Source organism: Aptenodytes patagonicus, chromosome 1 (assembly GCF_965638725.1).
Source record: "Aptenodytes patagonicus chromosome 1, bAptPat1.pri.cur, whole genome shotgun sequence".
Taxonomy (NCBI): domain Eukaryota; kingdom Metazoa; phylum Chordata; class Aves; order Sphenisciformes; family Spheniscidae; genus Aptenodytes; species Aptenodytes patagonicus.
In genome coordinates, this window is record NC_134949.1 from 225455251 (window position 1) to 225482877 (window position 27627).

Below are 27627 nucleotides of genomic sequence, written 5' to 3' on the forward strand. Positions count from 1 at the left end.
GGTTACACAGGTGACTCTTCACATCTTAGAGTCTCCTTGTTCTCCAAGCCGCTGAAAAATAACACCCTACCCAAGAAAAGGCCAAATCTTGCATCCATTTGAGCTAAGGGCCAGAGGGAAGGACTGTGCCCCAGGAGCCATGATCTATTTCTATACCTGCAAATCCCGAGTCTTTCCTGAATCCACGCTGGAGGGGAACACACACTCCCCCTTCCTCCACGGGTCACCTCCCAGAGGCAGAGCAGCAAGGACAACTTAAAGCCACCTCCTTGCTCCTTCTGCTTCTTTTCTGCAGGACAGGGCAGAAGGGATGTGTGGCAAACAGGAATATTTGCTGGTTGTGAGGCTGTTCCCCATAATCATTGCTTTCGTCCCTTGAGGGGAATCCCAAGAGGAAAATGAGGAACGACGAGGGTTTCTTGCCTGTCCCTCCCTGGACCGGGGACCACCTCAGAGCCACCCAGATGAGAGCCGTATTTCCCTCAGCGCCTGCTTTCCTACAAACAACTGTCATTTTCTGGGCTACCTGCCAGGCAAACACTTTAAAGGATCTCACGAACACGGCATTAGGCTCTTGGCCAGGGAACCTTAGCAGATACCTCCCTCCTCGGGCCAAACTCCAGCCTATGTACAACCCGCTGTGCCCACAAAGCAACCTGCAAAGGGCTGTCGGGTCTTGGAAACGCCGCTGGAAGAGACGGCAGTCTGTGTCATGGTGGGGATGGGGGGAAACCTGCAAGTCCCCGATTCATTAGAAACCCATCTTTGAACCCCGTCGGCTGCCAGGGCTCTGCAGAGCCAGCCAAGCTCTCCAGCTTAGAATCAGAGTGGCTTGGGTTGGAAGGGACCTTAAAGACCATCTAGTTCCAACCCCCAGCTTGGTCAAGCTCCCCATGGGAGCAAGCTTTCTGGCGAGGATGGGGACTGCAGGCGCATCAGGCACACAAATGGCAATGAGATGTGATTACACCATGGCTCTGCCTCGCTGCCTTTACAGCGTTCTTTAAGGAAAAGGAGGGGAGAATTACCTTTAGTATTCAGCCACAGCACCACTACAATATCTACCTTCCACCTTTCTGCCCCCATAACTCCCTTGATTCCCAGCCTCAGGCTGCAACCTCTCAGGCCATGGTTGCACACTCAGGAGGAACAGGCAGGTTTGGGGGGTGCGGTTGCAAACAGACGTGATCCTCATCTCCTCCCTCTGCAGGTCTGGACTCTCGCGAGGTAGCCCAACTGCACGTGCTAAATTGCTATAAAATGGCTTAAGCCCTTACACGGAGCCCTTTCAAGGCAGACACCACCATGGGCTGCAAGAGGAGGTCTAAGGGCATCATGCATGTCTTTGCAATCACACCAGTTCAGTTATCTGAAAATGGCCAGAGAATCCTAGGCTGGGCTGAGACTATCTGCTGCACTGCCTACTCTGCCATGGAAAGTGAAGAGAGACCCCTTCAAACCAAAACCAAAACCAAAGCGGCCTTGACAAGAAGGAAAGCTCCATACAGACCCTAAAACTTAAGCTTTCTGTTCAGGCCAGATGCCGGGAGGTTTTTCTGCGGTTGTCTGTGGTGAGATGTGGCTCTGGGTGAAGCAGGTGTAGGATGGTCCTGGACTGCAGGGCCAGAAAGGTCTGCACCCAGCCTGTTGACCAGGGGTGCTCCTGAAGCAGCTCTTCATGATCCAGGACCCAGCACCTCACACCCCCATGACCGTATGGGAGTCAGCAAAGAGGAAGACACATCCATGCGGATGCGATGGCTTTCTTGGATCCCCTCACAGGCCAAGTGGTTTCCTGGGCTGGGCTCCCTCAAAGAAGCTCAGAGCAAAAATGAAGTGTTTGGTGGCGGGTATCTTGTGTTAAGTAGTTTTGTTGTGAGCTGCAAGTCCCTCCGTGGATGAAAACATGGGCATATCACAGACAACACACATGTATATGCCACGGGCTCCAAGTGAGCCACAGGCTAGAAGCACACGGATGACTTTTCTGGCCAAGTCAAAACAGGGACCATGTCCCGTCACAGTGCTGCTGGGCCCAGCGTTGTTGCTAACCCAGTATTTGCTCACTCAACCTGAAGGAGGAAAATCAGCAACCTTTGGAAAGAGATTGTCACAGCAGGAGAAGCGCTGGAGCCGAGTGGTGCAGCCCGATCTGCCCCCCCGTACAACAACCAGCGCCACTAAGAAAAGGCGACGGGTGATAGCAGTAGGCAACTCCTTCTGAGAGGTATGGAGGCACCCATTTGCCGACTGGACGCACTCTCTTGAGAGGTGTGCTGCTTACCGGGGGCTCGCATCAGGGATGTCACTGAGAGGCTACCAAGGCTCATACAGTCCACTATTATCCGCTGCTGCTGTTTCACGTGGGCACCAGTGACACAGCCAGGAGCAGCCTGAGGACTATCAAGAAGGACTACGGAGCCCTGGGAGCGGCGGTAAGGGACTCGGGAGCACAGGTAGTTTTTCCATCAATCCTGCCGGTCAAAGGGAAGGGGTTTGAAAAGGCCAGTCCAATCTGGTGAGTCAACAAATGGTTACGGGACTGGTGCCACAGCCAGGGGTTCGGCTACTTAGACCATGGGACTCGCTTTGAGAAACCTGGTCTACTGGGGGCTGACGGGGTCCATCGGTCAGAGGAGGGGAAGAGCATCTTCGGTCATAGGCTTGCCAAGCTGGTGAAGAGAGCTTTAAACTAGAGATGCCGGGGGAGGGGAACCTCAGTCCATCCCACTCCTACCAGTTTGATGCCAGGGCTAGCAACAGATGCCCAGAGCCTGGAAAAGGAGCACAGGTCAGCAGGAGAGCGCCTGAAGACCAGCACAAAGGAACGCCAGCCAGTAAGACAGCTTAATCGGGGGCCCAACTTAAATGCCTCTATGCAAACGCACGTAGCATGGGGAATAACCAAGAGGAGTTAGAGACGTGCGCACGCCTGCAGGGCTACAACCTCATCGGCATCACGGAGATGTGGTGGGATGGCTCCTATGATTGGAGTGTTGGGATGGAGGGATACAGGCTCTTTAGGAAGGACAGGCAGGGGAGACGAGAAGGGGGTGTCGCCCTCTATGTCAATGACCAGCTGGAGTGCGTGGAGCTCTGCCTGGGGATGGATGAGGAGCTGACTGAGAGCTTGTGGGTCAGGATTAAAAGGAAGGCAGGGACAGGTGACATTACGGTGGGGGTCTGCTACAGGCCACCTGACCAGGAAGACCAAGCAGATGAGGCCCTCTGTAGACAGATAGGAGCAGCCTCACGCTCACAAGCCCTGGTCCTCATGGGGGACTTCAACCACCCCGACATCTGTTGGAGGGACAACACGGCAGGGCATAAGCAATCCAGGAGGTTCCTGGAATGCCCACGTCGATGATAACTTCCTTCTCCAAGTGGTAAAGGAGCCAACGAGGAGAGGTGCTATGCTGGACCTTGTTCTCACCAGCAAGGAGGGGCTGGTGGGGACTGTGAAGCTCAAGGGCAGCCTGGGCTACAGTGACCATGAAATGGTGGAGTTCAAGGTCCTTAGGGCACCGAGGAAGGTGCAGAGCAAGCTCACTACCCTGGACTTCAGGAGAGCAGACTTTGGCCTCTTCAGGGATCTGCTTGGTAGAGTGCCATGGGACAAAGCCCTGGAGGGAAGAGGGGCCCAAGAGAGCTGGGTAATATTCAAGGATCACCTCCTCCAAGCTCAGGAGCGATGCATCCCAACAAAGAGGAAGTCAGGCAAGAACGCCAGGAGGCCTGCATGGATGAACAAGGAGCTCCTGGACAAACTCAAACACAAAAAGGAAGCCCACAGAGGGTGGAAGCAGGGACAGGTAGCCTGGGAGGAACACAGAGAAGCTGTCCGAGCAGCCAGGGATCAGGTTAGGAAAGCTAAAGCCCTGAGAGAATTAAATCTGGCCAGGACAACAAGGGCAACAAGAAAAGATTCTATAGGTACATTGGGGATAAAAGGAAGAGGAGGGAAAATGTGGGCCCTCTCTGGAAAGAAATGGAAGACCTGGTTACCTGGGACACGGAGAAGGCGGAGGTACTCAATGACTTTTTTGCCTCGGTCTTCACCGGCAAGTGCCCGAGCCTCACTGCCCGAGCTGCAGAAGGCAAAGGTGGGGACTGGGAGAATGAAGAGCTGCCCACTGTGGGAGAACATCAGGTTCGAGACCATCTAAAGAACCTGAAGGTGCACAAGTCCATGGGACCTGATGAGATCCATCCGCGGGTCCTGAAGGAACTGGCGGATGAAGTTGCTAAGCCACTATCCATCGTATTGGAGAAGTCGTGGCAGTCCGGTGAAGATCCCACTGACTGGAAAAGGGGAAACATAACCCCCCTTTTTAAAAAGGGGAAAAAGGAAGACCTGGGGAACTCCAGGCCAGTCAGTCCCACGTCTGTGCCTGGGAAGATCATGGAACAGATCCTCCTGGAAGCTATGCTAAGGCACATGGAGGACAGGGAGGTGATTCGAGACAGCCAGCATGGCTTCACCAAGGGCAAGTCCTGCCTGACCAACCTAGTGGCCTTCTATGATGGAGTGACTACATCAGTGGACACGGGAAGGGCTACAGACATCGTCTGTCTGGACCTCTGTAAGGCCTTTGACACGGTCCCTCACAACATCCTTCTCTCTAAACTGGAGAGGTATAGATTTGATGGGTGGACTGTCCGGTGGGTGAGGAGTTGGTTGGATGGTCGCATCCAGAGGGTAGTGGTCAACGGCTCAATGTCCAGATGGAGGTTGGTGATGAGTGGCGTCCTGCAGGGGTCCAGATTGGGACCGGTACTGTTTAACATCTTCATCAATGACACAGACAGTGGGATCGAGTGCCCCCTCAGCAAGTTTGCAGATGACACCAAGCTGAGTGGTGCGGTCGACACGCCGGAGGGACGGGATGCCATCCAGAGGGACCTGGACAGGCTCGAGAATGGGCCCGTGTGAACGTCATGAGGTTGAACAAGGCCAAGTGCAAGGTCCTGCCCCTGGGTCAGGGCAATCCCCGGTATCAATACAGGCTGGGGGATGAAGGGATGGAGAGCAGCCCTGCCGAGAAGGACTTGGGGGTACTGGTGGGTGAAAAGCTGGACATGAGCCGGCAATGTGCGCTCGCAGCCCAGAAGGCCAATCCTATCCTGGGCTGCATCCAAAGCAGCGTGGCCAGCAGGTCAAGGGAGGGGATTCTGCCCCTCTGCTCTGCTCTGGTGAGACCCCCCTGGAGCACTGCGTCCAGCTCTGGAGCCCTCAGCATAAGAAAGACACGGACCTGTTGGAGCGGGTCCAGAGGAGGGTCCCAAAAATGATCAGGGGGCTGGAACACCTCTGCTATGGAGAAAGGCTGAGAGAGTTGGGGTTGTTCAGCCTGGAGAAGAGAAGGCTCCAGGGAGACCTTATTGCAGCCTGTCAGTACTTAAAGGGGGCTGATAAGAAAGATGACGGCAAACTCTTTAGCAGGGCCTGTTGCGACAGGACAAGGGGAAACGGCTTTAAACTAAAGGGGGGTAGATTCAGACTAGATCTAAGGAAGAAATGTTTTACGCTGAGGGAGGTGAAACACTGGCCCAGGTTGCCCAGAGAGGTGGTGGATGCCCCATCCCTGGAAACATTCCAGGTCAGGCTGGACGGGGCTCTGAGCAACCTGATCTAGTTGAAGATGTCCCTGCCCACGGCAGGGGGGTTGGACTAGATGACCTTTAGGGGTCCCTTCCAACCCAAACTATTCTATGATTCTATGATTCTATGATTTTTGGCATCACAGCAGCCCCAGAGTGAGTCAGACTCATATTGCAGTCGTCAGGAGGGTTTGCAAGATGCACATTGCTGAGGTTCTCAATGCCAGCCTAGAGTCCCTGACAGTGACAGCCTGCACGGATCCTGTGCCCCTCGGCACAGCCAAGCCTGGCAGTCTTGCCAGGCTGTCCCAGGCTGTGGACTATGCTCAGCTGTCAAGGGAGCCTGACTCACGCTGGCACCACATGCCCTTTGAGCCAACCCTGCTGATTGAAAGGGTTCAAAGGCTGGCTGTTGTACGCTGGACCTGCAGAAGCAGCGTGCACAGGTCTCCTGCCCCTGCAGGAGTTGGCCTGGGTTTTTTTGCATGGGTTCAACCCTACACTAATGCTTCTGCATGGTCTGTCTGGATGGCTGCCCATGCCCAAGCCCATGGAGACTGGGAATGGGAGAGGCAGCGGGAAGCGGTGCAGCAGGTTTGGACACCAGCCTGCTGATTTCGGTGCCCTGCAGAAGCCTGGCTCCACTGCATTAGGAGGGGGCACTGGTCAGTACTGGGGAGGCAATGGGGTCCTCACTCCATGCCCTGCATCCCGTTCTTGTACCGTGCACTCTCCTTCCAGCAGCTGTCAGCACCTGAAGCAAATGGCACCTTTTGTCTCGGTGCCCTTGCCGGGAGCATCCCCAAGAAAACCGGCAGCATGGACAATGCCTGCCTGTTGCAAGAGATGCTGCAGCAGAGCTCCCTGCCAGCGCCGGGGTCGAGCTGCCGCACTCATCCAGCGCCCTGTGGAGAATGAATGAGCCCCTGGCTTCTCAGGGGATGCATTTGCACAACCATGGCAACAGCTGCCTGCAACCAGTGCTGCCGAGCGGCAGTTGCTGGGATCTCCAGCCAAAGGGCTGTGCAAATGTCTGGCAGCAGCTGACCGTGTGTTTTCGGGAGCCCTTTCCTGGCAGCAGAAGCACAAGCCTGTCTCAGAGAGAAAGGAGCAGCCAGCGGCCAAATCCTGCCCACGGAAGGTCTGATCTCTGTGCCTGAGGGTTATAACTGAGTGCAGCACGGGGTGTTTGGCAGCTCGCGGGATGAAATTAAGGGTATCCCTTAGCATTAAGCTTTCACAGTTGTTAAACTGGGAGCTTTTGGGTGGAAAGCTCCAGGCTTAAACAAACTTTGTAAAATGAATCAAACCAGATGGAATCATTCCACAAGGTTTGGTCATCACCTTTCTAATGCCTTCCTTATAGCATTTCTTAACTGCTTTTGGTTCCAAATTGTATCACAAAAAAACCCCAAATCAAAGTAAAACTGTTCAGGGGAAAGACAGTAATCTCTGGAAGGCCAGCCATGGAGGAGGTGTGGGTTTGGGTCTCATCCTCATTCGGAGCAAGCTGCATTTCCCTGCAGGAGGCAGAGCCTGCATTTCGAGTAGCTCCACGTTACCCTCTGACTGCGGAAGATTCCTCCCTCCTGACCATTTTCTGGCTTTCTGCTGGCTCCAGAAGTCATTTCCATCACTGAAAAGTCAAGTGCCTGCTTGCTCCCGATACCAAGAAGGGAAAAACCTAAAGTACAAGTTGTTTTGCTGGAAAACACTGTTAAAGCTCCGTAAGCCCCAGCTGCATCCATGCTGGGAATGGGGATGTGTTGTATCCCTTGTTAACATTGCGGCCACATCTCTACTATGTCACATCCCATCCAGGCACCATGGACGGAGATCCAGGCGCAGGGGCAGAGAGGGAGCTACTGAGCACACCAAAATGTCCCAGTCTGGCCATTTGGACCAGGGTCCAAACCATTTTGGACCAGCCTGGGTCCAAGGCTGCATGGCTTTTGCCAGATCTCCCCTCCCCTGCGCTGTGAACAACACCCATGCCTCCTCCTGCAAGGTGGTCTCCGGTGCGCAGGGGAAGGTTGATCACACCTGGGACGTCTTCTGCGCTAGAAGAGCCCCAGGGTTTATAACGCAAGTACAGAATGGCACCAAGTGCCCTGCACTCTGCCGTGCCGTAACCGTGCTTTGTGGCGGCTCAGCTGGCCGTGCCACCACTGCCACACCAGGATTTCCCCTCCATCTGGAGAGGGGTGTCCGCTGGCTTGTCCCAGAGCGACCCAAGGGGCCACGCTGGTTACACCTCTCCAAAGCAACTCGGCAGAGCCCGTTTGCTGACCCAGCGGGTGAACCGCATTGCCGGGTCATGTCCATGTTGCTAATTCTCTTCTCTTCCAATAAAGGGCAGCCTCACCCATCCTGGCTGCCAGCAATGGTCCCTGGCCTCTGTCATTGCCCGAACCGTGCCAACACGTAGTTTGGAAAAGTGTTACTTAGCATGGGCCAAACCTATGCCAAGAAGCATGCAAGCAGCTACGCTGTCTGAACCAGTACGGCCCAGTGCTCCAGCCCACCAGATACTGGTGCAGAGGTGGCCATTCAGCCCCACGTCTGTAGCAGAGTTTGGATGGAGCCATCTCGGAAACTTAATGAGGCTCTGAAGCATAGCCTATGCTTTCTTTGCAGGTATTGTTTTGGAGATGCTTGTGTGCCAGAACCCTTATATACACAAAGATCTGCTGCCTCTGTGCACCGGGACTAGTCAACAACTGTCCTGCCGCAATAAAGCAGAAGCTTCACACAGATCCCATCTGAGATTAAGAATTGGCGTGACAATGGGAAACTCTAGGAGTCACCTTCCAGCTTGGCTCCTGATGGGCTGTAAATCGCCCCAGGCGGTTTACACTCTGATAACCCGCCTCTGGGTCTCCCATCCCCTCATTGCCCAGTGGGTCCTATCCAAAACTGTCTCTCATTTTCATCAGCACCTGGTAGTGAGGTGCTGGGTCGCAGTTTGCTACTGTGTCTCTTCCCCAGCCTGCTTGGGTTTTCCTGGAAAAATGCCCTTTTGGGGCGTGGAGGGGCATCCGTACAAAGTGAAGTGGCTGTTCCCAGGGTTGCAAAGCAGAGTCACCCATGCTCTTCCCATCCCACCATCCCTCAGGCATGGGAATGCCATTTCTCACGACTAACGCTGAGCAGGGCAGCACCTTAGAGCGGGAAAACACTAAACCTAAAGAGCAGGAGAAGCTGAAACCCCACACGGAAACCCGTGTGCTGCTGCGTAAGACCCGTAGATGCTCCCAAGCAGAGCCACGCAGCCACGCGCTTCCCTAGTGCCACCGTGCTCAGATCAGGAGGCGAGAAGAAACCAAAAAAAAAAAAAAAAAAGGAAAAAAAAGAACTGGTTTAGTGAGACAGAACCTCGCACACTGCTCTTCATACAGCAAGATGATCGGAGACATGCGAGTGCAACGTCTGCTGCTGCTAATCACTTGTCCTAACATGGCCTGGGATTCACTGCAGGCTCCCAGAAGATGCCTTTAATGCCGCTTTCCTTTGGTCCCAGACCTTCAGTCCCAGGTCTTCCTTGGGGTTGGGGAGAGGGGGTTGGGGCAAAAGCTGCTCTGGCTTCTCAGAGAAGGAAAAGAAGATGTCTCTTACCTAGACCTAGGAAGCTGAAGACCCATTGAACCACCGATGCTGTCTGAAGCCTTCTCTGTAGTGGCACGAAGAGTGGAGCAAACTCAATCTTCATCTTGGGCTCTGCACGCGCGTCTCGAAAGGAGAAGGAAGCTCCGCAAGTAGGAAATGCAAAGTGCAAAGTCAGTATTTACTCAGTCTTACAGTAGAAGGGATTGTGCAATGTACAGTGCAGTGTAATGCCCGCAGCCACCCTCCCGTAAGGGGAGGAGAGGGATGCTGCCAGGAGGTGTCACTGACTTTATGCCAACTTGACCCAGCGTGTGGTTAGACGGTGAGGATTTCATGCTTTTACCACCCAAATCTGGGAAGTAAACTCCCTTTAGGACCCAATCCCGCCTTCAAGTGCCTGTCTCTTTCAAATTTTGCAATATTTGGATGTTCGCAGAGAGGATGAGGCATTTGTGTGTGTGAGCCAGGCTTTATTTTCCCCATTCCCCTTACAAACCACCCTGTGCATGGCAGGAAGGGACAAGCAGAAGGGACAAGCACGGGCAGGTCACTTGTATTTGCAAGTGATAGGGTGTGGATGGGTCTCAGTCTCAGCCAAGGAGGTGGGCAAACAACGCAAGGGTGTTTCACTGCTGAGCACGGGGGTACACGAGCGACCTCACGCCTCTGCCAGGAGATGGATGGATGGATGGATGGATGGATGGATGGATGGATGGATGGGGCAGACAAGTGTCCATGTGCATCCTTGCACACATTTATGTGGGTGTATGAGAAAGGAAATACTACCTCCCTTTTGCATTTCTACCTCCAAGCAAGTGAACGGTCTGAACCTCTGCCTAGTCCCATGCAAAGAGCTGCAATTTACTGGATGGAAAAAAAATTCAGAAATTTGGGGAAAAAAGTCCTCAGGGAACTGGCAAGCCGCTCAGGTAAACAAAGAAATCATCTCGGGGGAGGCCTGAGAAAATCAAAGGTCTCGTTGTAACCAGGATACAGAATAATATCAATAACAGACTGAATTAAACAGTGAGCTGATCCACTGTTAAAGCACCGGCGCGCATACAAAGGCGTCGCTTGCTTGTCTAAGGGGCATTTCAAATCCCCAAGCCCACCGTGGCCAAGAATTACAGAACAAAACTAAAAGCAACCCTTGGCGAAAGCAAATCAGAGGTGTTAGCTGAAAAATAATCCCTCTTCTTTGTCAGGCCCTAGGAAGACGGCGGGCTATGAGGAATTTACATCTCTCAGACTCCATTTCCCAGCGTCACTAGAAACAACACCGCTCTGGTGAAACCCCAACTTGCATCTCCCCCCATCCTTTGTCTTCTGCTGCAAATGTCGGGACCCTGTCTGCTTTGGGAAAGCAAAGGAAGCTTTTAACTCTTTCGGCTCTGTTGCCTGGAGACAAGATGTTTCCTGGTGAGAAACCACCAGCCATTTCCAAAATGCTGTGTGGAGACCTGCAGGTCCAGGGCTCCCGGTCTTTCTGGGCTGTGCAACCCCCAGCACAGTCAGGGAGCGGCATGGTGGGACCAAGGAGGGGAAATTCCTTGCAGGGACATCCCCGGTCCAGAGATGATGTTTCGAGGTGTTTTCCATCCTGCAGTCTTGCCCTTGTTGGAGCCCACCCATGCCAGGGAGCTCTTTCGGTTTTTGTTAGTGCAAAGGGTCACACCTGAGCCCTGGGGACACCCAGACACATGGGAAACACTTTCTGCTCCCAGAAATTTCAGGCTAAGCCCTGGAGCAGTTGTATCGCTGGTTGCCCAAGCAGTTGTATTGCAAAGAGTCCCAGCTCTTTGCTTGTGGCTTATTATGACAAGGAAAGCCCCATGTTCTGGATTTATTATGAATGAGTCGGCTCCTTGGAAGAGCTGACCAAGGAGTGAAGCAAGGCTCAGCTGAGCAATAAATAGTTATGTCCTGCTCTGCTGTGGATATGTCATTTGCTTTTTGTCTTTCTACTTCCTTAAATCAGGAGAGAAAAACACCTACTTATGGAGGGCTTTGAAATCTTCTGCTTAAATTAGAGAGGGATCAGAGATTTCTAGGCAGTCAGGAGGAGCCGAGAGAGATGCACCTCCTTACTGTGTGTAGATTAAAATCTGCGGCTTCTTTTAGGGAAGAGCAGAGCTGTGTCTCTGAAGTACTAAAGTAGCTAAGCAGTAGGTGACAAGCCCAAACACTGAGCCCTGATCTCTAAAGCCTACGTCCTGAGCAGCTCAGCCTTACGCACGTAGCGGTCTTGGTTACCAACAGATGGTTGAATCAAGAGGTAAAACTGAGTGCTGCCAGATATCCTGAAACCATTCAGGCTCTACAGACCCCATCCAGCCCCAAGCTGCTCCCTCCACACCCCTGGAAAGCGTTCGGGGCCCCTATATCCCCCTCAGCCTCCTCTGATACTTTGGAAATGATGAAGAAAGCAACCATGGTCAACATATTTCTTGTCCTCAAGAACTTTGTGGGCCTCCCAGGCTTGGGACAGGGCTTGTTTTCACCCACGCCTTACAAATGCCCACAGTATGGCCAGGGCAGTGATTCCTCCCCCTCTCTGGGCACTGGATCCAATTTGGGCTCCTCAGTATCAGGCAGAACATGACAGACGGGAGTGAGCCCAGTGGGGCCACCAAGCTGGTCGGGGCTGGAGCTTGGGCTGTGCAAGGAGAGGCTGAGAGCTGGGTGTGTGCAGTGGGAGTGATGGCAAAGAGGGTTTATACAGCTGTCTGCAGCTCCTGGCTGGGATGGTGGAGAGAAGACAGAGGTGGGCTCTCCTCGGAGGTGCCCAGTGATGGGACAAGAGATGACAGCCCAAGCTAGGACAAAAAAGAAATGCTTACAAGATACAAGGAAGCATGTTTTTCCCTGTGAGGGTGGTCAAACCCTGGAACAGGAGCCTGAGGGCAGGGGGGAATCTCCATCCTTGGAGACAGTCAAACCTCACCCGGACGTGACCATGAGCAACCTGATCTTGTTGGCCTTGCTTTGACCAGGGTGTTGGAGCAGCGACCCCGGAGACCCCTTCCATCCAAACTCACTCTATGATCTCACCTGGCTTTCAGCATCTAGATGTTGGATGCCGCAGTCCAAGTTACGCAGCCCAGGATCCCTGCAGAGTCACAGCAGGGAACACAAACCTTCACAGTGAATTTATCTGGCGTATTTTAGCTGTCTAACTCAGAAAGAGGCAAATTGCTCTCTGCAGGTGTTGGGATCTCTCCAAGGAAGACTTTAATCTAGCAGAAGGGGTTGAGGAGCAGGAATTTGAAAGGCCTATTTTGGCCCAGCTTAGCACCTCAGACTACACCCAAGCCTCAGACAGACACTCATTTCTTTGCAGAAAGGTCTCACCTTGCTCTTTGCCAGTCACATTGTCCTGCTTTCCTCCTTTCTTCTTGCTCTCTCTTCCTGCCACTGTCTACATTCTGGCAGGGGAACTGCAGATGTGGGTGATTGTCAAAAAATGGTGCATCCATCAGCTCTGGCACTGCTTTGCGGGTAGGTCCTGGTCTCATCGTGGTCAACCCCATCCTTACTAAAGGGTCTTGCTACTGTTGGAACATCCTTCACAACTCTTAATAGCCATGGGATCGTCTTTGAGGACCGGAAGGAAATATAACCAAACCCAAAACCCAACCTTGTGATGGAGCGAGACTGGTATAAAACCCATCAGGTCAAAACAGGGAGAAGGACTTTAGCTTTAGAGTGACTTCACACGGGTCTGGGTTGGAAATGGAGAGGCGAAGAGTCATCCTGCTCTGTCTGTGCGGTACCACCACACCTTGCAGTGTCCTTCTTCTAGAAAGGAGCCACGCTATGGGTATAACCTTACATCACGTCTGTCCTTGCAGTATCACAATCCCCACCTTCCCTGCTCTGGGGGAAGCGATTATATGGGATGGGAAGGATTTCTACTGGGAAATGAGAAGATACAGATTTATTCCCTGGCTTTCTGTGTAACTTTCAGCAAGTCATTCAAGCTCTCCTTGTCTGGACATGGGTGATGATTTGCTATTTGAGAGCAATCATAATGATGGAGAAAACTTCACTGGCCCTTAGATGAACCTCTCCATGGCAGGGCCTACCCACCAAAAGGCCCACCTAATTTCTCCTGCAGCTGCATGTTCCTCTGGTCACTTTTACATTTTCCTTCCCTTGTTCTCTTTGCCGACTTGGGTTTCAGTTGTGGGAAGGCCAGGGTGGATGCTCTCCTTGGGAGCATCAGAGAGAGATCATCACTGAGCTGTGACTGCAGTCATAGCAGCAACCTCTGGGACCACCCAGCCCTGATCGTCAGTAATCCCTACAAGTCCCACGTTAGCACCTCCAGGGAAATTTTGCTGCTGTTTAATTTACCCTTATTGCCTAATTCTCACCTCCATGGCTTTTAAACCTCACTTTTCCCCATTTTTTGTAAGTTTCTCACCGTTTCTCCTTATTTCCTAACATACTCAGGCACTCGCACACATGTGGCCCATGATGTACCTCCAACTACATTCTCCTTGGCTTTTTCCTTCTCAGGTATTCATAGTCATTTGTCTGATCCCCTGTGGCTTGCATTTAGTCCGGGAACATTAAGTTCCTTCAATCCCTCAATAGCTCATCCTCTGTAATCCCTTTACCAGCAGCCCTTGTGACTCAGTTGATCAATGGCCATCTCTGAGTATGAGGAGGAACCCATAAAGCCCTGGCTCGCCAAGCTGTAGGCTTTGCAAGTCACCAAGCTTTGCAAGTCAGCACGGTGGGGCGCGCCCGCGAGACTTCACGAGCGGAGCAGGTTGCACATGGAGACCTGGCCGCGCTCCAGGATCAGGGCTGAGAAAGCCCAAGACGGAGGACCTGAAGGGATGCATGCAAGGGGCAACGCAGTGGCACGTAGGGGAAGCCAGGACACTGCGCAGCTGTCCTGCTTTGCCCTGCCAGGAGAAGCTGGTCATGGTTCCTTGTTGAGTCCCTTGTTGAAGCCCCACCTCACGCAGACCCTATGGGACTTAGTGTCCCAGCGGATGAGCTAGAAGCTCTCTCCAGATCACTGCTCCCCTCTCCTAATCACAGATAACTCTCTTTTTTTCTCTAAAGCCTCTCAGCCATTCATATGTACTCCTAGAGCTTCCCACCAACCTAACTTCCCCTCCAGTGGGCAAAATTATCAGAAGGAAACTGAAGGTCTCTCTCTGGTAGTTGTCCAGTGGTTTCTGTGAGTCCCATCGCTCCACCAGCAGTGAGCGTATCTCCCCTGTGAGGTCCTCCTTGCTGGGGATCTTCCCATCACACCAAACTTACCTGATACCATTGCACCAAGCTCGATCTTTGTCCGTCCCCAGCTCTGGGTAAGAGCATGGGCGTGAGAGAGGCCCACTGCTGCCTGCTGCTATTTTTTTAATGCAAATTCTTTCACAATACAGTCTTTCAGATTTTAGTCCCTCTTCTACCTGTTGCAAAATCACTTCTTCTGAGATCTGGCTGCGTTACGCCAGTGATTTTCGTTACAGAATTTCATGTCCTTTTGAGCACTTGAATTATCAGTCGAATTCTTCTTTTCATGCACTTGAATTATTCTCTTTATGCAGCACTCCGATAGGGATTTTCTTTGGCTCCCATCCCGTTCGGCCCTTGTCCTGGTTTCGGCAGGGATAGAGTTAATTTCTTTTCTAGTAGCTGGTACAGTGTTTTGGATTTAGGATGAGAACAAAGTTGATAATGCACCGATGTTTTAGTTGTTGCCAGGTAATGCTTACACTAGCCAAGGACTTTTCAGCTTCCCATGCTCTACCGACTGAGCAGGCTGGAGGTGCACAAGAAGCTGGGAGGGGGCACAGCCAAACTGGCCAAAGGGACATTCCACACCATGGGACGTCATGCTCAGTACATAAACTGGGGAAAGCTGGCCGGGGGGGCCGCTGCTCGGGGACTGGCTGGGCATCGGTCGGCGGGTGGTGAGCAATTGTACTGTGCATCACTTGCTTTGTGTATTATTATTATTATCATATTATTATTATTATCATTTTATTTCAATTATTAAACTGTTTTTATCTCAACCCACAAGTTTTTCTCACTTGTGCTCTTCCAATTCTCTCCCCCATCCCACCGGGTGGGGGGGAGTGAGCGAGCGGCTGCGTGGTGCTTAGTTGCCGACTGAAATTAAACCACGACAGCCCTGAAGCACCCTCCCAACACGTATGAATCATAAACAAAGTTGACAAGGAAAACAAGAACACCCCAGGCAGCTCCTCGTTCCCAGCAGTTGTGTGTGATTATAAAATGATTTAAGATGTGAGGAGCCACTAAAAATCCCCCGTTAAGTTGCCACCCGCAGTGTTGCCATGTCCCCTTCTCCCTGGCGGTACATGTTGGGGACAGGAGCAATTCAGCCAAGCATCACTGGCGCAGAGATGGCGCCTGCAAAGCTGTGTGAGTGCCTGGGACAACCCTGCCGTGGCAGGGACACAGAGGCAGCAGTGCCGTTGAAGATAAATGTAGGTGAATAGAGCTTTCCTACATCTAACCGGGGGTAGCGGGGACTTGAACACACTTCACCGGGGGGGTCTCCAGGTGTGGTCCACGTCTAGCTTTGGAGCTGGAGTCTCACCTACCTTTAGCCCATGAAGCTGATGTGCAGGGTCCCTCTATAGTGGAGGAGAAAGGCTCCTAGGGAGACACGGGGCTTATACTCCCCCCACCTTGTCAAGACTTTTTTTTTTTGTTTCATTTTCACTTCATTACAGCTCTTATCGGTGATCTCCTGCGAGCAATGGGATGAGCCACCATCCCCTTCCTCTGACACTTGCAGGGAGGTCGGTGATTAGCCAGGAGCCAGGTTCCTCCCTTTGAGATGGCTACCACCGTATAGGGGTACCACCTTCCCCTCCTATAAGGTCTTGCACTGAGCTTTGCCTCGCTGTTCCTAGAATGCCGTAACATGATTTCCTACAAAAAATTGGTGGAGATGTGTGTACGGGGCAGGGGGAGGGGAAACGTGTACGGACAGCACATGATGGAGATGTCAGCTGGTGATCCGAGAAAACAAGCCGATCCCTCTTCATCATCAGGTCCAGCAGCAAAAAACGTAAATCTGGGCAAGCTCTTACAGCGGCAGCATCCGCCGGCATTGTCTAGCCGGTGACCATGCTGTACACGCCATCACAAAACGCAGGGGAGACTATCAAACCTGCCCCAGGGTGGTCTCCAGTAGCTTAAGTTTGACTGAAGGGCATCCTGGCTTCATCTGAGGATGCCAGGAGAAGATTCACCAGGTCCCCTATTAATCAGCTCCCAAAATATCCCTGTTATCATTGCACGGGGGATGCCTGGAGCTATTCCCTGCCTCCACACCAGCAGACCCCAGCATGGATGGGACCAGCAACCACTGCCTGGGGTCCACCCAAAGTCAGTGCTGATTTTGGGTGCTGCAAAATATCCGGCTTGCTCTGGTTCGCACCCCACCACGGTGCCCTCAGCATCATAGAATCATAGAATCATAGAATCATAGAATCATTAAGGTTGGAAAAGACCTCTAAGATCATCGAGTCCAACCGTTGACCCAACACCACCATGTCCACTAAACCATGTCCCTCAGCGCCGCATATACTCGTCTTTTAAATACCTCCAGGGATGGGGACTCCACCACTTCCCTGGGCAGCCTGGTCCAATCTTTAACCACTCTTTCAGTACAGACATTTTTCCTCACGTCCAATCTAAACCTCCCCTGGCACAACTTGAGGCCGTTTCCTCTCGTCCTATCGCTTGTTCCTTGGGAGAAGAGACCGACCCCACCTCGCTACAACCTCCTTTCAGGTGGTTGTAGAGAGCGATGAGGTCTCCCCTCAGCCTCCTCTTCTCCAGGCTAAACAACCCCAGTTCCCTCAGCTGCTCCTCAGCAGACTTGTTCTCCAGACCCCTCACCAGCCTCGTTGCCCTTCTCTGGACACGCTCCAGCACCTCAACGTCCTTCTTGGAGTGAGGGGCCCAAAACTGAACACAGTGTTCGAGGTGCGGCCTCACCAGGGCCGAGTACAGGGGCACAATCATGCAAGCTTTTGGGCAGGATGGAGCCCCAGACTGGCACCATCCAATGCTGAGTGACACCCATGTCCTTGGCCATCCCCAAGACCAACATCCCACCGTGTGGCGTCACCCTCAGCCGTGGCCTTTTCCCAGAAGAGGCTGGGGAAGGAGAAAGCTATTCCTGCTTTCTGCCACAGCAGCTGTAATTTAAACGCAGGGGCTTTTTTTATTTATTTAACTCCCACCCTCTCCGAGAGAGGTTTGCAGCCAGCAAATCAATTCGGCTGATTAGAGCTAATGGATTTTACTTGACGTAAGCGATTAAATTATTTCCATAGCTGATTCCTGAGAGTGAATGAGCGGCCATGCTTCGGGATTTATATACGACTCTGTATTTCACCGCAGGAGACGCTAAGCAATTTTTTTCATTCTGCAGCTTCTAACTCCATCCAGGTCTGCCTGGTATCTGCAGAGCAGCGAAGAGTGTCCTGACGCTGCAAAACCTCACGGAGCAGTTCTGCCCGTGTCTTTTCTTACCCAAAAAAAAAAAAAAAATGGGTAGCGCGTGACCGAGCATTTTCGTGCGAGACGAGCCCAGGCTCGTTGCAGATGAGGGAAGCTCAGGGAAAGGTTCAAAACCACTTCGTGCACGTGCAAATCCCCAGTCCCCGAATGGGTGCAAGGTGCTGTGCAAACCCCGGCGCGAAGGCGCTGCTGGGTGCAGAGCTGGGACACCCCTTAGCTCCAAAATGGGAGCTGTTGCAACGCGTTCGTATGGGCTTGCACCCACCAAGAGCACGCTAACATATTACCTCCCCGTTATATTAAGGGCAATTAATTACACTAATCGCTTTTAGTGGAGCAAACCCCGAAACGGCAACGCGGATGCAATTCAGAATGTTTTCTGCAGGAAACACCCGAGCACGTGCGGGGCCTCTGTGGGCATCAGATCTCAGACCGAGATGGGTTTTACACCCCCAAAAATCACTGTGGCGGCTTTGAGAGAAATGAAATTACAGAGACTTTTTAAAAATAAGCACATCCTTGAGGTTCAACAGCCGACAAGCTTGATCCCGTTGCAATCTTTTGGTTGCACGTCTTCCTCGCAGACCTTGGGTCACCATCGTAGGGCGATGCTTTTCCAGTTCTCCTCGTTGCTGTTCCCACGTTTGTCTGTTTATTTTTTTATTACCACAGTCCATCGGCTGCAGAAAGCTGTTTGCCGCCGTCCTGTGCAGAAAGCAGCGTGCGTGAAAACACAGGGCTGGGGTCTGACAGCAGGAGTTTCAGGACGACCCTCCCACCTTTGCTGCATGACCTGGATGAGCCGATGGTTTCATCTTCTGCAAAAGGAAAGCGCAGTGCAGCAAGACAGGAGGAAAAATTTTGGACACGAGGAGAAATTTCTGTACTGAAAGAGTGGTGAAACATTGGACCAGGCTGCCCAGGGAAGTGGTGGAGTCCCCATCCCTGGAGGTATTTAAAAGACATGTAGATGAGGCACTTAGGGACATGGTTTAGTGGACATGGTGGTGTTGGGTCGACGGTTGGACTCGATGATCTTAGAGGTCTTTTCCAACCTCAATGATTCTATGATTCTAAGAGCCACGCGCCTTTATAATACCGGTTGTAAGGGTGAAAATCAGCCTAAACAGAGATGAGCACATCTCTCACGGGTGCAAAGGAGCACCCACCGTACTTACCAAAGCAATACACGGCGCATTGAGGCCCCAGAAAACTACGGCTTGGTCCCAACCTGGGAGATACTGAGGAGCTCCCTAAATCTTTACTTATAATCACCCCTTTAAATCGCAGTGGACGTAATAGCAGGGACCATATCATCCTTGTGGACAAAGCAACGCCTGTGTGTAGACACCTCTAGTTGTAACTTATTTTTTTCCCCCCCGAAGGCAGCTCTTTCACTCAGCCATCCTTATCAGCGAGGGCTCCAATCCCATCTGTAAAATGGGCTTCCACAATTTACCTGCAGTCAAGAATGATCTGCCGATCAAGGCAAAGACAAGCAAAAAAAAAAAAACCAAAACCAAACCCACCGAACCCCAAACCCTCAGGGTCCAAGGCTCAATAAGGGGTTGCAAAGCGTTGGATTAAAGAAACAATCCCGGCAGGAGTAATCCTGCTTTCCACTGCGCTCCCAGCAGCTGCAGTCGCTGCCTGCTGGGAATTGTTTTTTTTTTCTTGGTGTAATTCAGCATTTGAGTGCGCGGATTTCGGAGGCGCCGGCATCCCTGGGTTTATCGGAGTTATGTTCCCGGTGGAAACGCCGGCAGTGCAGCCGTCCTGGTTAAAGACCCGATAGCTTCAAGTCCGGGGTCTTCTTCACGGGGTTAGACCAGGAGGTGGATGCAATTAGGCTGAAAATGGGCTTTATTGGGCTCAGTAATACAGAAAGAGAATAAAGAGAAAGTGCAGGCAGAGAGGGAGGGACGGAGGGATGGAGGTCGGGGGGGCGGAGAGAAGGTGGAGGCAAGGCTGGAAAGGAGGGTGGGGTGGGATTTGGGGTGTGAATCCACCCTGGGAACGAGCATTAGGAGGCAGCCGTCGGCCAGCCTCACCGCAGAAGTGGGTTTTGGGGGGGTTTGGGTTGGTTTGGGTTGGTTTGGTTTGGTTCTGCAGCTGCAATGAAATACGACAAACCCCCCCCGCCCAAATAAATTAATAAAAGTTAGTGCACGCGCACGGCTGTGACGCGCGTGTGTGCTTGGCTTTACCCATAAACCCCCCCCCCCCCAGGGAGGGGAAAGCGGTTCGGCAGCCTGGCGGTGCGACAGCTCCTTAAAGATCCGTGTGCGCGCGCGTGCGTGCACGCGTGGGCACGTGTGTATGGGTGGGGCTGGCTGGGTGTCTAGGTCTGTGTGCACGTATGCGCTTGCACATCTGTATGTCTGGGTATACGCACGTGTATCTGTGCACACAGGTGTGTGTGCGCGCGCAAACACCTGCATGCATGCGTGTTATGTACGTGGGCACAAATGTGCATGCAAGAACGTATGTGTGCGCATGCGTGTACACGTGTGTGTGCAAGTATCCGTGCATACGTGCGTCCATCTATGCGCAAGTATGTGTATGCATGTGTCTGGGGGTGTCTGTGTATCTGAGGGCACGTCTGTGTGCAGGTCCGTGTGTGCATGCGTGTGCGCCCGCACACGGATGTGGTTGTGTGCGCACATGTATGTCTCTGCGTATGCATGGGTATGTTGCACGCGTGTGTGTGCTGGTGTACATGCGAATGTGTGTCCGTGGGCCTGCCTGTGTTCCTGTTTGCACGTGTGAGTGCATGTGTGTGTGCAAATGTGTGTGCACGTGTGCGTGAGTGTGTGCATGTGTGTTCGTGTGTGCATGTGTGAACGTATTAGCATGCGTGTGTGTGTGCGCGTGTGCGCGCATATCTGTGCATGAATATGTGCGTGCGGGTGAATGTCCATGCACACGTGTGCAGGTATGCAGTTCTGCGTGCATGTGTGTGCATGTACATGCATGTGCACACACGTGTGCACGCGTGTGCACTTGCGTGCATACATTTGCGTGCATGTGTCTGCCCACATTTGTGCCTATAGATGTGCATGTGATTGTGCATGTGTGTGCACATGTGTGGGAGCATGTATGTGCGTGCGTATGTGCGTGTGCGTGCATGTGTGCATATGTTCATAAGCATGTGTGCAGCATGCGTGTGCTTGCATGTGCACATCATGTGTGTGCATGTGCACGTGTGCGCGCACGCAGATGTGTGCATATGCACGCATGCATGCGCATGTGTCTGTGTATGCACGTGTGCACATGCAGCGTGCGCATGCGTGCGTGCAAGTGTGAGCACAGCTGTGTGCGTGCATCCGCGCGTGTGGATAGCCAGGCGCAGTTGTGTGTCTTCACGTGCGTGCACGCCTGCATCTGCGCGCACGTGTGCGTGCATATGTGCGTGCCCGTGTCTGCGCGCACGCATGCGCGTTTGTACGACTGTCCGTGGGCAGGCATCTGTGCGCGCGTGTACAGGTGTGAGCGTACGGGCGTGCGTTTGCGTGTGCACGCGTGAGCACTCCTGGGTGCACGTACGTACGTGTGCATCTCCGTGCGCAGGTGTGTGTGCGAGCGTGCGTCCGCACCTGCACTTACGTGGGCGCCTGCACGTCTCCGCGTAACCTTGTGCCCGTGTGTTTGTGTATGTGCGTCCGTCTGCGTGCGAACGCGCGCGCACGCGTCTCTGGGGCGTGCACACGCGTGTGCACGCGCACATACGTGTTGTGCCGGTGTCTGCGCGCGGCTGCGTCTCGCACGTGCGTTCGCGTTCGTGTGCGCGCACGGGCGGGCGGGGGTGAGTGCGCGCGCGGGGGCGTGGGCGCGCGCGGGCGCGCGTGTGCGGGCGCGTGTGCCTGCTGCGCGCGCCTTCGCGTGGGCAGGTCTGTCTGTGCCCGTGTAGGCGCGCGCTTGTGCAGGTGCGCGGGCGCGCAGCCCTGGCCGGCTGCGCGCGCGCGCCCGCGTAGGTGCGCGGGCGCGCGCGCTCACGCCGGCCGGCGCGCGGCGGCCCCGCCGCCGCGCGTGCCCGCCCCTCGGCGGGCCTCTCTGCCTGCGTGCCCGCGCACGTGCGCGCGCCGCTGCGCGCCCCCCCCCCCCGTACGCGCCCCCGCCCCTTCCCAGGCAAGCCCCGCCCCACCCCGGCGAAGCCCCGCCCCCCCGCCCTCCCTGCGGGCGGCGGCGCGGCGCGGCGCGGAGCGGGCGCGCTCCTTGCGCGGGGCCGCCATGGCGTGGCCCTGCATCACCCGCGCTTGCTGCATCGCTCGGTTCTGGAACCAGCTGGACAAGGCGGACATCGCCGTCCCCCTCGTCTTCACCAAGTACTCGGAGGCCACCGAGCACCCCGCCGCCCCCGCGCCTCCCCCGCGCCCCGCCGCCCCCATCGACACCCAGCCCGGCGGCGAGGCGGCGGGGGGCGGTGCGGGAGGGGAGCCGGCTCCCGGTCCGACCCGACCCGGCCCGGCCCCGCACGCCTCTCCCCCGGCCGATTCGGTGATGCGACACGACTACAAGCCCTGGAAGGTGCAGCGACCGGAGCCGAGCTGCAAGCCCAAGAGCGAGTACCAGCCCTCGGATACACCCTTCGAGAAGGAGACGCAGTACCAGAAGGATTTCCGCGCCTGGCCCATCCCCAAGCGGGGCGACCATCCCTGGATCCCCAAACCGGGACCTTCCCCCGTCCTCGCCCCGGACCGCGGTTCCCCGGAGAAACCGGCTCAGGAGAAGCGACGGAAGGTGCTCCCCGGTCCCGAGAAGAAGGAGGAAGACCCCGAGGCGGAGGATGAGCATCCCAAAGCGGTGCGAGCCGGGGACGGGAGAGAGAAGGGTCGGAAGAAGGCGGAGGAGGCGGGCGGGCAGCCGCCGGACGCGGGCAGGGGCAGGGCGGCCGCCGATGCTCTCAACAGGCAGATCAAGGAGGAGGTGGCGGCGGGGGTCAGCTCGTCCTACAGGTAAGATAAGACACCCCCCCACCCCCCCCCTACACACACACACACAGAGACACCCACCCCATCCCGACCCCCAACCCGCCGGCTCCCCGCCAGCCCTCCTCCGGTCCCCTCTTGCCCACCCCCGGGAGGGACATCCCACCCTGGGAGTCGGGTGAATGCGGCTTTGAAACATTTCGGGGGAGGGGGGGTGGGGGGGTGTTTGTCGGTCTCCTCCTCGGGAGGGCGGGGGGGGGGTGGTGGTGGTGGTGTCCTTAAAATTCCCCAGCTGGCTGGGTGTCGTTGATGGGGCGTGGGTAGGTGCTGTGCAGGTGGTGAATCCACGGGTCCTTTCTGCCGAGTGGGTTTGGAGGAGGTTCGGATGCTCCCCCCACCCCCCCACCCCGCCTCGCATCCCAAAATTCAGAGACACCCACCGCCTTGGCTTTCGGCAGGGGGAGGTTTGGGTCGCTTTCCTGGGATGCGCAAGCCGCTGCCGGTCCTTTCCAAGCGCATCCCTGGCAGCCCAGAAACCCGCCCGCGGTGCAAGGAACCCGAAGGACCAGCATCCCGACCGCATCCCGGGGGTCCCACGCGCCAGTGGGGTACCCCACGCGCGGGAGGGTCCCACGCAGCATCCCAGGCCGGCAGCATCCCCGAGACAAAGCGTCCCGGGGACGCGGCGGGATGCGGGTGACGTGCGTCCTAGGCCGCTTGGGTGGGGCAGCCTTCGGATGCTGCCATGTTTAACGCAGCGCGGCGGGGGGTGGCACATCCCTCTGTGTGTGTGTCCCCCGTCATCCCTCCACCCCGGGCTAGAAAGGGGTGCCCTTATTTCACCCCAGGAAGAGACCCCGTTTGGGATTCGGAGCGCGAAACTCCTTGCCGCGAGATGCTGCTGTTATTTCTCTCTGGGTGAAAGGGTTGGATGTGTTGGGAATGCAAAATAAAAGCGACGGGGTGGCTGCCCTGCACGTACATTTGCAAGGAGGGTTTGCTGCGACTGTGTTTTCCAGAGCTTTCTTTGGCAGAGCCCGCCGAGGCCGGGGTGGAGGTGGCAGAGAGCAAAACTGGTGGGGTTTGTTGTGACAAAAGTGTAATCGCAGCCTTTTTGCTTCTCCCCGTACATGTGAATGCCGAGGTGTTCACGCCGCTACAAGAATGATTGATTTGCTTCCCTAGGGAGATTTAGAGGTGACACCCTGCCGTCAAACAGGTAGTAAATTCACGCAGATCCAAAATGAAGCTGGGGTTTGACTCCCCTGTCCCACCGGTGACTGTGTGGCACGGCAGAGCTGGCAATCGTCTTCTTTCCCGTGCCCCCGGGTGGGAAACGGTTCGAGCAGCGAGGTTTTGATTTTTTGCTGTAGTTCGGCGTCGGCTCTGGCTCTTGCTGGGGGTGCGGGGGATGCTGTGGGCTCAGGTGCATCCGGGCGTGACGGTGGTGGTTGGCTGAGACGTGAGAAACTGGCCAGGGATTTTTGGAGGGTGCGGGGAAAGGGTTTTCCAGAGTGACACAGTCCTTTAATCTGCTTCGGACAGCCGTGGTTTTTGACTCAGCTTTTTGTCTGGTCTTCCAAGGTCTGGGCTCACGTCAGTGATGGCAGGACTAAAGCAGAAAGCTGTCCTAGGAGCTGGAGAGCTGTTGTGTTGCGCTCTCCCACTGGTGCAAAGGATAATTAGGCTTATTTACTTGCTTATTTAAATGCAGATTGCTCACCCTCCCATCCCTCCACGTACCATCCCTCCTGTCTGCTCCAGCAAATTCATACGGCCGCCGTTGGGGCTGTGCTGGGTTTCCTCCCCAAGCAAAGGGGTTGGATCAGCTCAGATGTTGAACCCAAGAGGCTTCAGCCCTCCCTGTGTTGCTCCTCATCTTTCAGGACATCCTTAGGGCTTCTCCTTCCCCCAGGGTCCTCATCTGGTCTCCCACTTCCACGTTTTTCTTCCTTGCAGCATACTGCAAGAGAAGTGTTTGCTCCGACACTCAGCCCTGGAACATAAGCGCCTCTTCATTAATGCATAAGTGATGTTGTGGCTAATTGTTCTCATTTTCTGTTCAAATTAGGCATCTTTTAAGTGTTGTTTCTTGTTTGGGTTCTTTTTAAAAGCCAAATTCTCCAAATCCCTATTACTATCAAGAACCTTGCTGCTCTCAGGAGTCCCTGCTGGGTGGGTTTCGAACATCTCCAAGGATGGAGACTCCACAGCCTATACGGGCAACCTTTGGGGCCAAATTTATTTTGCTGCTCCACAGCAGCCAAAATTGTCGCCTAGTGACCTTTTGCCAGCCAGGAGCAAGGATGGCTCGCGTGGGGCTTGTCCTCCATGGCCTTTGCTGCGCTTGTGCGTGGGTGAAGGCTCCCCAGCAGCAGAGAGCAGGGGGGAGATTTTCTTACAGTCCTCCGCCACCGCCGCAAATCAGCGTAATGTGATGCTCCAAGGCTGGGAAACGATTCCTCGGTGAAACCAAAGAGCTGACTGGTAATGGTTTTTAAATTCGCTCTGTCGCCCTGAGCGTTACTTACAGGTGAGGGAACATGGGGTAGAGTAAGCAGCTAGCCCAAGGTCGTCGGGGAAGTCCATGCTAAAGGGAGGAATTCCCTTTTCTAACCTCTTTATACCAAGACAAATTAATATTGCAGAGACCGTGTGCCTGTGACCTCCTCCCCGGTCTGCCCGGACCTACGGAGCAGAGGCGATGCCTGGCGGTGATGGCCATGGAGGATGGAGGCTACTCCCGGCCCGAGGGATGGATGATTTGTTTGCATTAGCGTTTGAGCTCGGAAGCCTTCAGCGAGGCCGGCGCAGCAGTGGCAGGGCTGTGCGTGTCTGCAAGAGGCTGCCTGTGCCCAGAGATCCTGCAGAATAACTGGGATTTATTTATATTATTTGTATTATTTATTTCTATTATTCATAGTATTTATATTTTTATGTATTTATTAAATATTCATTTTTATATAGGATTTATTTATGTACTTATGCCGAAATAAAGTCCCGAGGGAAACAGCGGGGGCACATGCTCATTCCTAATGGTTTCCAAAAGTTAAGTGACTTCCATGGCAAGACCTGGTTTGAAGCCATCAATAGCAAGTAGGTTTGAAGGTGATCCAGTCGTGCGTGACGGCATCTGCTTGCCAATTAGTGCCCTGCGATTATTCCTCTTTGGCTGTGGGGAAACTGAGGCAGAGGTGCTGCGTGACCTGCCTGAGGCCCTACATAGTGCATCGGGCCTGGGGTTGGGGTCAGAGTGCAGCTCCGGGACATCGTTCTCCTGTTTGCTGCTGTTCTTCTGGGGTCGAGGTGTGCTGGAAGCCACCGCTGTGACCGGGTGTGACACAGGTTCTAGCACCGAGGTGTTTCTTGCCTCAGTTTCCCTCCCCAAAGCACGTGCTGCCCAAGCAGCGCTGCAGGGGCAGGTTGCATCTCCCTTCACCCCCTTCTTCTCTGCAGTCCTTCTTCTCGTGGTGGCCTGTGGACCCTGAGGGACCAAGTAAGGACCAGGGCATCCTTCAGCGGGTAGGAATACTAGGTTTATGTGGCTCACCTGACTTGTAGATAGGGGTCAGGACCCAGCCTGGGGGGCTTTTCAGCTCCTTGGAAAGCTGTTGCTGCTGGATGGAGCCTTTTGTTTGGTTTTTTTTTTGTTCAATTCTCTGATGTCCCGTAGGAGGATCTGGTGGCATCACTGAGGGCTTTATCTGTATTGGGCACAGAGGTGGCCCTGGTGACCCCGGTATTCGAGTGCTTGGGAGGGGATTTTGCCCCCTGAACTGCTGGAAGGGATGGGCAGAGCTCTTCTCCCTGCTGCACCGAAGGATGGGGGGGGCTGGGGTTGACCCTGGGGGTCTGGGACCAGAGAGAATAGGTGACAAAATGTGCAGACAGTGGCATTTGCTGGTGGAAGTGGAACGATTAGAAGCACATTTGGCAAAAATGCAAGGAAGAATGGATGTTTTCCATTTTTGTTTGAAAACGACGGAAAAATGTTAGAATTAGGTGTTTCCTGGGTGGGTTTTTTTTTTTTTCCTCCTTCTTCTTTGTCTTGCATTCTTCTCCTTTTGTTACCTTTTTTCCCTGAAGAAAAAAAGATACAAAAGGGAAAGGGGAAATTTCACCCCCTTTGCAGACTGTCGAAATGAGTAGTAAGGTGATGAATTTTCCCCAGAGAAGTAATATTGTGAAACCTAGGTTTCAAGTTCTTCACCAAAAAGAGGTGATTTTTTTTTTTTTTTTTTAATCAAAGCAATTATTTTTTTTTTCCCCCACCAATTTCCTTCCCTACCGGCGGAAAGGAAACAAGAAAGGCTTCAATGGAAAATTTTGGACTGCCTCTAGTATTAATGAATTGCCTGTTGCTAATGTTATTGTCATTCATCTCAAGCCCTGGAGGTACTAAAGATGTGGAGCAAATGAGAATTTGTAGTAGCTACGGAGATGAATGAGTCAGTGCTGGAGACTTGCTGTGTATTTTTCTGAGATAGAGAGGAGCTAATTTAGGGAGGGATGTCTGCGCAGGAGGGCTGGAGCAAGCCACGTGAGGGCGGGGGATTCGTACGCCGTCGTTATAGTTGTGGAAACGTAGGGCTGGAAGGACCTCCCGAGGTCATCTGGTCCACATCGCGTTTCTGGGGAAGGGGATGATACATCTAGACCACACTAGGTTGATTTTACCTAACCTATTCTTGAAAATCTCCGGTGGAGGACATGTCCCGTCTTGGTGAGACACTCAGTAACGCTGCTTGTGCTGTCAGGTGTGCCAAACTTGGTGGGAAATTTTCCATTGCCTTCTGAAATTTCTGATCGGATCCATAGGCTGGGTCTGCACTAGTAAATTAAACAGTCCCAGGACATGGGGGCATGATCATCTACACTCTTCAGTTGTTGAAACAGACCCTAGCACTCTCCCCAGGCTCGTTTGGGAGTGGGCACGAGCCAAGAACTGATCCCAACGAGCAGC

The 27627-nt window shown here is 53.9% G+C and overlaps 2 protein-coding genes across 2 annotated transcripts in view; one reads left to right on the forward strand and one right to left on the reverse strand.

Moving 5' to 3' along the window:
- MOGAT2 (monoacylglycerol O-acyltransferase 2) overlaps window positions 1–9310 on the reverse strand; it is a 28380-nt gene extending 19070 nt beyond the window's left edge. Inside the window, exon 1 of the mRNA XM_076332181.1 lies at window positions 9217–9310. Coding sequence (XP_076188296.1) covers window positions 9217–9310 — 94 coding nt within the window. The remainder of the gene's footprint in view (window positions 1–9216) is intronic.
- Window positions 9311–21931: 12621 nt separating this feature from the next.
- The window catches only part of MAP6 (microtubule associated protein 6), a 47198-nt gene continuing 41502 nt past the window's right edge, over window positions 21932–27627 (forward strand). Inside the window, exon 1 of the mRNA XM_076328492.1 lies at window positions 21932–22691. Coding sequence (XP_076184607.1) covers window positions 21967–22691 — 725 coding nt within the window. The 5' untranslated portion in view covers window positions 21932–21966. The remainder of the gene's footprint in view (window positions 22692–27627) is intronic.